At 46.4% G+C, this 12,249-nt stretch overlaps 1 protein-coding gene across 3 annotated transcripts in view; it reads right to left on the bottom strand.

Annotated features, from left to right (window-relative positions):
* Window positions 1–1,374: 1,374 nt before the first annotated feature.
* Window positions 1,375–12,249, bottom strand: part of CXXC1 (CXXC finger protein 1) — a 36,149-nt gene continuing 25,274 nt past the window's right edge. For all 3 annotated transcript variants that reach the window (XM_077475255.1, XM_077475269.1, XM_077475263.1), the window contains 2 exons: window positions 4,625–4,777; window positions 1,375–1,620 (listed from right to left, as the gene is read on the bottom strand). In XM_077475255.1, coding sequence (XP_077331381.1) covers window positions 1,474–1,620; window positions 4,625–4,777 — 300 coding nt within the window. In that variant the 3' untranslated portion in view covers window positions 1,375–1,473. The remainder of the gene's footprint in view (window positions 1,621–4,624; window positions 4,778–12,249) is intronic.

The raw sequence follows: 12,249 nt of genomic DNA, 5'->3' as shown, positions 1-12,249 counted from the left end.
ATTAGCAAACTTCAGATGGGCCTGTACATGTGCTTTCTTGAGCAGGGGGACCTTGGGGGCGCTGCAGGTCCTTCATGGTGTAGTGTGTAACCAAATTGTTTTCTTGTTGACTATGGTCCCAGCTGCCTTGAGAACATTGACAAGATTCTCCCGTGAAGTTCTGGGCCAATTCCTCACTGTTCTCATGATCATTGAAACCCAACGAGGTCAGATCTTGCATGGAGCCCCAGACCGAGGAAGAGTGGCAGTTATTTTGTGTTTCTTCCATTTACAAATAATCGCACAAACTGTCATCACCCTCTCACCAAGTTGCCTGGTGATGATCTTGTGGCCCATTTCATCCTTGTGTAGGTCTACAATCATGTCCCTGACATCCTTTGGTCTTGGCAATGGTGGAGAGATTGGAATCTGATTGATTGCTTTTGTGGACAGGTGTCTTTTACAAAAGGTAACAAGCTGAGATTAGGAGCACTCCCTTTAAGAGAGTGCTCCTAATCTAAGCTCGTTACCTGTATAGAAGACACCTGGGAGCAGGAAAGCTTGCTGATAGGGGATCAAATACTTATTTCACTCATTAAAATGCAAATCAATTTATTACTTTTTTTAAATGCGTTTTTCTGGATATTTTTGTTGTTCTGTCTTCCACTGTTAGAATAAACCTACCATTAAAATTATTGACTGATCATTTCTTTCTCAGAGGGCAAATGTAAAAAAATGAGCAGGGGATAAAATACTTTTTTCCCTCACTGTATACACAAGTTTTTACTACCCAATTTTGTTGTGCTGTATGGCTACGTAATGCAATTCCATATCACTGTCATTCCACCTGCCTGCCCTTTAGATTAACAGAAAACATCATCACACTAACCATAGCCATCCGGAGCTCTTTCATGTAGATACTAATATAACAAGCCTGATTTCAGTTTTGTGCTGACATATGACATCGGGAAATACAGCTTTCAGGCAGTTTTCTTGGCTAAATTATTTAAAAAGAATAAAAATAAAAAAAACGCTTTCATGGTTTTTAAAGGAATAAATGAGCAAACACATATTTGCATGGAGTGGTCTATTAAAAAAAAAAAAAAAAATACCAGATTCATATTCCATAAAATACAAGACACATTAATGTGGAAAACTGTAGTTGAAAATCTCTCAGCTAGTGTAATCTAATAAAGAGCCAACTGGAACACCCATGAAATTATCCTCGGCAGACCACAAAAACAACCCTCTGTGCGCTTCAACACAGTCTACGAGAATGAAAGATCTTTTTTAAAAATGGCTGATAAAAGACTGAAGTTCCATCATGTACATAAACGATGCGAGGTAAAACATAAGAAAAATTCAGGACAAACTGCAGTCTCTTCAAACACCAGCTCTGAACAATTTTTTTTTATAAAAGTTTAAAGAAATATTAGTTTTTAATACAAATCCCTCTCTCCCTTTGTGGCGGTAAGATAGGAAAGCTTCTCAGCCTCAGCGTTCAGTGTGAGTGCGCAGGTCTGTGGTCACAGGGTCATGCTGAATGGTTTGGTGTAACATGAGAGCCAAGAGTCCGGCTCGGTTGGTCATGGCCATTCGGACGTTGCGCTCTTGTTCAAAGAGTTCATCCAGTTTGTACCACTAAAAGGACACAATAAAAATAAGGTTCAGTGTAAGAAGGTCTGGTCCAGTAATAGGGGATTTGTTCATACTTTGAAATTATTTTCATGTTATTAAAGTGGAATTTCAGGCAAAATATTTTTCACACATTCTTTAAAGTGAGAGAGGTTTTGTTGATATCCTTTGTGCCTGTTGAAGACAAACCCTCTCACAATCTCTGTGGTCATTTATAATGGAAAACTGGTTCTTTAGGCAATTTTATTTTACAATTTTGCTTTAAAATATTCCTATTAAGTTCCCTTATTTAAATATTTTTTTTTTTATTCACCCCTAAACAAACCCCTGACATCTCCCCTTTGAGACATGGAAAGGGACTGAGGATAGAGATTCCCCAGTCTCTGTCTCAGCAGCCTCAGCTGCACTGAACATGAATGGACAGGAGACAGAGGCTCCTCTCCATTCAAAAACTGAAGCATCGTAAACAGTTTATGATGCTCATTTATGAATAGACATAAAGAGTCATCACTGACTCTTTCCATTCACAAAAGGAAGGAGCTGGTAAATGACATATTTACTGGCTCCTTCCTCCACTTTCCACCCTGAAAGATCTGGAACTGGGGATTGGGGACACAGGAGCACACAGAGGGGGACTGGGGGAGCACACAGAGGGGGACTGGAGGAGGAAACAGGGGATACTCATGAACGATCGGTGCGGCTGCAGGCAAGTTATAATCACCCATCTCCCTGTGTGGTTTTCGATAAAGCAGCTGAAAGCCATGGAGGGGCTTACTTTCGGGTTCGCAGACTCCAGCTGCGTGAGTGGCTGGAGCTGCGATGACATCACTTCTGCAGGAGCCACCAATTAGGGCACAGAATTCTGAATCAACGGCACAGGTATGCAGTTTCTTCAGAGCACATGAGCTGGTGACATCACCCACTGCAACTACAGTAAACATCTCCTAAACAGCGCACATTTAGGAGATATTGACAGTACTTATAGGTAAGCCTTACCTATAGGTAGAAATCATGCATGGGAGTTTACTCCGTATTTAAAGGCGGGGGAAAAAAAATAAATAAATAAAAAAACCTTCTGTTTTGCATTTTTGAGAGCAGTTTTCTAGCAGAAAAAAAAGCTTAATGCACCTAAACCCTAGTACAAAAAAAAAAAAAAAAAAAAAAAAAAAAAATTAGCATTGTTCTGCGAAGAGCACTGCCGTTTTTTTAAGCCAGTGTGCATGGACCCTTATGGAGGCTGTCATTGCTAACCTTCCTCCTATTTCCCTTAGCTCTTCCCAGATCTCTTTAATAACTAAAATGTTGGAGAAATGCATTGAAGAAAGAAAAAAAAATCAAAAATTCGTCAAATGATTGTGCTTGGTGGTGGTATAAACATCTTCCTTTCATACATAAGTCTTTTGGTGTCCAAACTCCTATAGGCAGAGCCTGCTACCCCAGAGGCATCTTCTGTCCCTGCGATAAACTAAAGGCGTTGTTTACAAGGGTTTCAAGGGAGAATGTCCTTTTTTTGTATCATTGTGGAGAATGAGTAAGTACAGATAGGCATAAATGTTTTCCAGACTTCGTTGGATATCTATCCTTTAGAAGTAGGGGTTAATGAATGCACTGGAACACTTTCAAAACATGTACTCAATGCAGCCAGGGTTTTAAGAAGTAATAGATAAGGTTTTGACGTTGAGGCTCCATTCACACGTGAGCATATCGATTTACTGGCATTTTGTTTAAGCTTTTGTGCAGCTTTACAGCATTTTAAAAGTGTATTGCAAGCGTTTTACAGCTTCAGGTGTTTTTGTTTAGCCAATAAAAAACACAAGGGGGAGGAGTCAGGTGTTTCTTCTTTCGAAGCCTATTGGGCCAAAATTGCTTGTAATCTGCCAAAAAGAAGCTCATGCACTTTTTTGAGCAACAGGCATTTTGCTTCAGGCAACAGAATGCTCAGATGTGAACAGGGGTCATTTAAATGAATGGAATTTGGCTTGGTGAGCATTTTAGAGCTGCAAAAAAAAATAAAATAAAAAATACGCTTAAAGTGGAGGGCCACCCTGAAAAAAATAAAATATTAAAAATTACAAAAAAAAAAAAAAATGAAAAAAAATTATTTTTTTTTACTTACCAGAAGTGCCTGTTGCTAGGGACATAATCCTAATCTTCCTCTTCCTCCTCCACGGAGATCTTCTGTCTTCTCTCCTCCGTGCGGCGTCTTCTGGGTAATGGGTCGCGCTGTGTTCTGGGAACTGTGTGTTCCAGAACACAGCGCGCCCCATTCACAAAGCGCTGCGTGACTCGCGCATGCGCAGTAGGAAACGGGCAGTGAAGCCATAAGGCTCCACTGCCTGTTTCCCTTACAAGGAATGGCGACGCCGGGACCCGAGAGCCGAGGGACGGGTCGGCCTCGGGCGGCTGACATCGCGGGGGCGCCCTGGACAGGTAAGTGGGCTGATTAAGTCAGCAGCTGCAGTGTTTGCAGCTGCTGACTTGTTTTTTTTTTTAAACGGCCCTCCGCTTTAAGTGTGAACAGTGCCTTATTGCTCATGTAAGTGAAGCCTAACTGCATTCCTATGGATCACAGGAGTGCAATTAGTTTTGCACTCCTGTAACCCATTTTCAGCAGAGAATGGGCTGAAGTCCACTCTCTGCTGATATTACAGAGTTGGTCCAGGCTCAGCGTCATCACAGCCATGGAAGTCGCAATCTGCCAGATCCCTGGTCCGACACCCGGCTTAGCCTCTCAGCGAGCCACTGAGAGCCTGAGCCGGCCTCTCCCCGCCCCCTCCACAGCTCAGCACTCCAATGAGCGAGTAGGGGACAGAGAAGAGAGAAGCGGGGAGCTGTGAGAACAGAGTGATCGGCAGTGTTTGATCGCTCGGTTCTCAGTGTAGAGGCGCCGGGGGAAAGATGCAGCATCAGACCCATGCTGCATACACCTAGGTAAGTATAAATCATAAAAAAAAAAAAAAAAAAATACCCATCTTCTCATTTAACATACTGCAAATCAGAGGGTACGTACCACACGGACGCGTTCTAAATCCACCTCAGCACGGCGCAGTTTCTCCCAGCAGTAGTGCCTGTTACATTTCCTCTTTGGAACCCTGCAGAAATCACCTGTCAACTCAAATACATCTTTCGTCATGGGACAGCCACACACTTCGTCTGCTGGCACCTGATAACAGAACATAGAAAGCAGTTGTGACTTCCCTGGGCACTGAAGTCAGCATCATAGTGAACAAATCTGAGCCTACATTTTTAAAAACAATATATTCCTTTTCATTTAATCTTATATTGCAGTCTTTTTTTAACTATAGCATCTTTGTTTAATAAATCCTGAAAAATGTGCACCCACGGTGCAAAGTTCACAGGGAAAGTACATCAAAAGATATATATGCCTGCAAGATGTCTCTGGCTGAAACTTTATACAGCCCCATCTGAACACAGCAATGCCCCGTACACACAGTCGGATTTTCAAATCGGAAAATGTTCGATGGGAGCTTTTTGTTGGAAATTACGACCATGTGTAGGCTCCATTAGACATTTTCCATCAGAATTTCTAAAATTTGAGATTTGAGATCTGGATCTGAAATTTCCCCACACCAAAATCAGTTGTCGGAAATTCTGATCATGTGTACACAATTCCAATGCACAAAGTTCCACGCATGATCAAGCAGTAAAGCAGCACTGGCTACTGAACTTCATTTTTCTTGGCTCGTTGTATGTGTTGTACGTCACCGTGTTCTTGACATTCGCAATTTCTGAACAACTTTGTGTGACCGCGTGTATCCAAGACAAGTTTGAGCCAACATCCGTCTGAAAAAATCCATGGATTATCTTGTCGCAATGTCTGATCGTTGTCCGATCGTGTGTACGGGGCATAAGAGGGAAAAAGGGGAGGAGTCATTGCTCTGCTGTATTCAGTTCTGTAAGTACATTTCAGCTTGAGCCTCTTAGTTGTGTAAACAACAGGCTCTTCAACAATCAAATATGGGGAGCATAGAAAAAGGAACCTAAAATAAATGATTGAATCCAATGGTATCAGAATACAGTGCTTCTGTGTTTGCTTTAGGCCCTTTTCATACAGGTGCCTTCATTGGACGGAATCAGTTTGCTCAGCAGGGGAACACTCCACAGATCCGCCTGTGCAGAGCAGAGACAGACACAGTGCTGCTCTCCTCTATGGTGAGATCGGGTGAAAACAGACCATCTGTCCATTTTTATCCGATCCGCCAAACGGATAAAAAAAAATAAAAAATAATACGACCACCATCTGGCCATGTCACCACTGACATTCGCCGCTCCATAAAGGGTGAATGGAGGGTCCAATCAGGTGACACTAAAATAAATAAATAAATAAATATGATAGGTGGACCCAATCGGACAGCCCGTGTGAAAGGACTCTTACTCTTTTTCACCTCTTTTTAGACATACTTCCCATACTACAAGCCAAGTCCTTAGAACGGTCATAGACGATAACAGTTGCACCTTCAAAGCCTATTATTTACCCAAATTAAAGGGGTTGTAAAGGTAAATGTTTTTTCACCTTAATGCACTCTATGCATTAAGGTGAAAAAAACATCTGACAGTGCCTGCGCCCCCAGCCCCCCCGTTTTACTTAACTCATCCCTCGAAAGTCCCGCGCTCGCCCCTCGTTGTCCTTTCCACCGTTCAGCCTGGCCGCTGATTGGCTGGAGTGGATGGATGTCAATCACATCCACTGATGGGGAGCGCCAGGGGCGGGGCCGTGTGATACAGTGAGCGGCTATATCTGCCGGCTGTATCACGGGAGCGCGTCCGCAGATGCTTCTCACCATGCAAGGGAGCTCGCATGAACGTGAGAAGCACCTGCGGGAGGAACCCAAGACAGCCACCGAGGGACCCCAGAAGAGCAGGTTCGGGGCCACTCTGTGCAAAACGAGCTGCACAGTGGAGGTAAGTATAACATGTTTGTTATTTAAAACAAAAAAATAATAATTCACTTTACAATCCCTTTAACAGACAACCCCCCTCCCTCTAATAATCTGTCAGCTCCTATAGGTGCTGATGAGGTCTCCTGAAGTGGAACTCAACCCTTCTATTTATTCCTTGAATCTGAACACTGCATCATCTGGCCTCTATTTAAATTTTGAGTTGCCATGGTTCATGACGAGACCGCCATGCCTTTCTTTGGACCAGCCACCGAAACAAACAGTGAGTCTGACTTCCAAAAGGGAACCGTGGCAGACAAATACACCTTCAGAGCACTAACCACATCAAGAGCGTGAAGGGCCACCTCTTTGGGGTGCTTCAGCTTAGGACACAATGTTGGTAATACAATGTCCTCATTGATATGAAAAGCCGAGACCACCTTCGGTAGAAAAGATGGTTGTGGATGCAACACCACCTTATCCCTGTGGATGACCAGATAGGGCGACTTGCAAGACAAGGCCGCCAATTCCGAAACCCTCCTGGCCGAGGTAATGGCCGCTAGAAAGACCACTTTCTGGGAAAGAGTCAACAGGGGAATCTCCCTGATATTTTCAAACGGCGTTTTTTGAAGCACCGACAACACCAGGTTCAAATCCCATGGGGGTAACGGTGGGCGCACCGGAGGGACTACATGTCGTACCCCCTGAACGAAGGTACCCACTAAGAAGTGCGATGCCAGGGGTCGTTGAAAAAAATAAAAATAAAATAAAGACAGCCTGGGCTGAGATCTGCCCCTTGATGGTGCTCAATGCCAATCTCTGGTCTACTCCTTGCTGGAGAAACAGCAGGATCCTTGCTATGGAAAAGGAACGCGGATGCCAACAATTCTCTTCACACATGGAGATGTAAGCCTTCCAGGTATGATGGTATATCTTCCTAGAAGAAGATTTCCGTGCCCTCAACGTAGTCGGAATCACCGAATCCGACAGAACCCGGGTTCCTCAACACTTGGCTCTCAAAAGCCATGCCGTTAAAGCCAGCAATGGTAAAGCAGGATGAAAAATCAGAAGGTCCTCTGACAACGGCAGTCGCCAGGGAGCGTCTGCCACCAGACGCACCAGATCTGCGTACCAGGGATGCTGAGGCCAATCTGGGGCAACCGGTATCACTGGGATCCCCTCGGCTTCCACTCTGCGAAGCAGACGTGGCAACAATTTCAGTGGAGGAAAGGCGTAGATCAGCTGATACTAATCCCAAGGGGCCACCAGCGTGTCTGACGCGTCTGCCCACGGATCTCTTGTCCTGGACACGAATCTTCGCACCTTCCGATTCAGACGGGAGGCCAATAGATCCACATCTGGTGTTCCCCACTTCAGGCACAGCAGCTGAATGTCTCTGTATGCAATGCCCATTCTCCTGTGTCCAGCATTTGCTGACTCAGATAGTCCGCCTGACAGTTTTCCACACCCGGGATGTAAATGGCCGACAGGGCCGGAACGTGTCGCTCTGCTCACCGAGGTATGCGAGTGACCTCCCGAGCAGCGGCTGCGCTTATTCCCCCTTGGCGATTTAAGTATGCCACCGCCGTGGCGTTGTCCGACTGAATCCTGATCGGACACACTGGAAGGCTCACCGACCACGTGCGGAGACACAGCCTTATCGCTCTCAATTCGTGCAGATTGATCGGCAAATCGGATTCTACCATTGACCAGAGGCCCTGAGTCGACTGAACTCCCATCACTCCACCCCAGCCAGATAGACTGGCGTCCGTAGTGACCACTGTCCACTTCAGGGGAAGGAACCATTTTCCAGACTGAATAACCGAGGACCTCAACCACCAGATCAGAGAGTCCCTGACTAGTTGGCTCACCTGGATCTGTCGATTCAGGGACAACTGAGACTTGTCCCATTTTAACAAGATCTCCTTCTGCAGTACTCCGGTGTGGAACTGGGCGTAAGGAACTGCCTCGAAGGAGGCTACCATGAGCCTTAGTACTCGCATGCAAAACCGGAGCGACGACTACTTTCGTGGACCTGAGAGTCTGCAATTTGTCTGAAGGGAGAAAAACTCTTGCTTCCCTGGATTCGAACAGCAGACCTAGGTACTCCAGACGCTGGGTCGGCACAATCACCGACTTCTTTAGGTTCAACAGCCACCCAAATTCTTGCAGGGTCTGCATGGTGATCGCCACATCCTCTTCTAATTTTGAGGCGGAAGATGCTCTCAGGAGGAGATCATCCAGGTAGCCCACGATCGCGATCCCACGTTCTCTCATCAACGCCAATACTGGAGCCAATACCTTGGTAAAGACTCAGGGTGCTGATGCCAGATCAAAAGGAAGAGCCACAAATTGGTAATGGGCTTCCCCGACTGCAAAACGCAGAAACTTTTGATGCCGAAGGTATATGGGTATGTGCAGGTAGGCATCCTGGATGTCAAAGGACGCCAAGGAGTCCCCTTGATGGAGTGCAGCGACTACTGAGTGAATGGATTCCATCCTGAACCTCTGCACTTTTACAAAGTGATTGAGGGCTTTCAAGTCCAAGATTGGACGTACCCTTCCTTCTTGGGAACCACAAACAGATAAGAGTAGAATCCCTGGAAGCGTTCCAGCTCCGGAACAGGTACAATCACCCCTCGATTCACCAAGTTCCTTACAGCCCCCAACAGGGCCTCCCGGCGAACCAGGGACACGGGTATGCTGGAGGGGAAGAATCTGTTTTGCGGGCAAGAGAGGAGCCTGTGGAAATCAGATCGCACACCCATTGGTCGGATAAACGTGAGGACCACCGGACTGTAAACTCCCGAAGGCGACCCCCCCACCTGAGACATGGGTGGGGGCAAACCTTCATGCTGTAGCACCTTTGTTGGCAGGCTTGCGGTTCCAGGGACGTTTTTGACCGTCCGTGGGCGTCCTAACGGGCTGGGGACGAAAGCACCGGGCGGACGAAAAAGCCGCTTGTAAGAGGAAAAAAAGAGGGCCCTTGCCTGCGGCGTGGCTCCTTAGCCTTCCTGGCCTGTGGGAGTAGGGTACTCTTACTACCAGTGGCATTTTTAATAATGTCATCTAACGAGGCTCCAAAGAGCCAGTTGCCAAGGAAAGGAAGATCTGTCAGGGCTTTCTTGGATGCCTGGTCAGCAGACCAGCATTTTAGCCAAATCAGACGCCTCAGCACCACAGCTGATACTGAAGCCCTGGATAACAGAGGAAGAGTATCCAGGACTTAAGGTCTTGCACTAGTTGGTCTGCTAGTACCACGCAGACAGGGGAGGCCTATTGCTCCCCCAATCCGCGTTGCACAAGTTTTGCCCACTCAGTCAGTGTATGCGGCACCAGTGCGGATGCCAGTACAGGTCGCACGGCTGACCCCACAACCGTAAACAAGGAACGAGCCACTGCCTTGTTCTTCCTGTCCGTGGGATTCTTGAATGCAGGAGTCCCCTCAACCGGGATCGTGGTTACTTTCGACCGGAGGAGCCGACCACTTTTTGAGAAGTCTTTCCTCAAAGAGGTAACGCACCGCCATGTATTTGGGGACCGCAAAGGTCCATTGCGGGTGACCCCATTCCTTGTATATGAACTTATCAAAATAAGTCAGATACGGGAACGCCTTAGGTGAACGTGCTGCCTTGCGGGACCCAAAAGGGACTGGTACATCAGCAGAGGGATCCGCTGGCTCCTGAGTCTTCAGGGATCACGCACAGCTTTGATAAGTGCTCCAACTAGCACTTTGTCGCGCACGTACCCAGACGGGGGCTCATCCTCAGTGTCAGAACGGCCCTGGTCAGTGGCATCTGACAAGACAGAGCCTCTCTATCTTGGCAACAAACTAATTGAGGACAACCGTAAGGGTGTCCATAGGGACCGCACAGTCCGCAGGTGACCCGGTTGCAATTGCCTGGATTTCAGGGGAAGAAACACCAGTTTCACAAGCCATGCTGACCCTACCCTGTCTGCCACCCGAAGGGGACTTAGGACAGTGACAGTCCCACCCTCCTGCTGCCGCTGACTGAGGGGCTTTAACCCACTGGACTCACCACCCTGAGCAGTTCCGCGCTGTATTACAGCAGTGCCTGTCAATCCCCAGAGCTCCCAGATGCAGAGATAGCAAAACTGTGTCGGTGGCCGGCCGTTCGCACAATCTGTGAATGATCGGTAAGCAATCTCTGTGATGACCAAACAGGCAGCTGAGGGCACAGGGGCTGCTGCTAGAGCACAAAAAACGCAGTCCGGCTACAAGAAGATGGCCACCAGTGTTATAATAGAGAATCACTAGGAAAATGGCCGCTTGAAGCCAGAAGCAGGTCTGACTCTTGCCCATACTTAAAATGGGCGCAGATCAGCACTATGAGAGGCATAGAGTATACACGTGGCAGGCACAGCGCTGCACCAACACAGGGGCAGACCACACAGGCATCCAGCGGGACTAAGCTGCAGGACCCAGGCACCCCAGTACAGCTGAACCCCCAGTTGAGAGCCCAGGGCACACGCATGCACCGCTCAGCATCATGGGCCCCCTCACCGTGAGGGGGGGGGGGGGGAAGGAGGGGAGTTAGGGACTGGGGAGAGAAGAGAGGGAGGTGAGGGGGGCCCCCCCGACTCAACCTCCCAGGGAATGCCCAGCTGCTCCACCCTGCCGAGACAGGGAGAGCTGTACTTACCAGTCCTGAAGAGCTGGGGGACATCCCATGGTAGTCAACTCCTGATCAGTACAGGGAAGATCACTGGCCTGGCATACTGCGATGCAGACATCAGTGGCCCGGTCATATGTATGCCCCGGAGCATAAAGCTCACTGACCACCTCTGGAGCTGAGGTATGTCGTGGCCTACCGAGCCGTAGCTGCGACCTGCACATGCTCGATGGCTGGACTGGGGAGACTACAAGTAGGGCTGCAACTAACGATTATTTTCATAATCGATTAGTTGGCCAATTGATCGATTAATCGGTTAATAACCTTTAAAAAAAAAGTGGGTCAAATTGACGTTCATTTTCAACCACAGTGATGGGAAAATTTGGAAATAATAGAAAACTTCTTAGTCAAAGGAATTTTCAGGCAATGTATGTGGTTTTCGGTCAGAAATTACATTCATTTTAAAGACCGAATGTTAAAAACAAGTGAAAATTTCAAACAAAATTCTTTCATTCAGCGAATGTACAAAGATTTTTCGTATGAATATTCTCACCTGAAAATTGATCTGTGTGACCACCATAAGGCTCGGTACACACCTATGCAGTTTTCTTTTGATCTGTTTCTGCAGTGCTTTATGCTGTACGTTTTTATTTTTGCGCACGTGATTTTACTGCAATTTGTATTTTTGAATTTTTTTTGGGCAGATTAAAAAAAACACAAATTGCTGCAAAAACGCATTACATGCTTTTCTGCAGCTTCTCCATTGAAGTATATTGAACCAATAAAGCACCATTTTGCGTTAAAAGTCCCTGACCATTTCAGATGTGAACGTTTCCCATAGGAAACCATGTAAATGAACTGTAGTGCATTTCTGCAAAAAGCAGCAAAAAACACATAGATGTGAACCAGGTCTAAGACGTTTAATAACATAACGAGGTTAAAAAAACTAAAATTAGCCCTTTATAGTAGAAAAAAGCAGATAATCACTAATGTAAGGGGTTCATTTTTTACTGTAGAACAGTGACTGTAATATTTACAGTATCGATTATTTGCTCTTTTTGTACTATAAAGGGCTCATTTGAGTTTTTTTTAACCCTATTGTG

Source organism: Lithobates pipiens, unplaced genomic scaffold, assembly GCF_037356315.1.
Source record: "Lithobates pipiens isolate NorthernLeopardFrog02 unplaced genomic scaffold, aLitPip1_a1.2 Scaffold_1, whole genome shotgun sequence".
Classification (NCBI taxonomy): Eukaryota; Metazoa; Chordata; class Amphibia; order Anura; family Ranidae; genus Lithobates; species Lithobates pipiens.
This window is presented reverse-complemented; position numbering and strand designations above follow the sequence as displayed.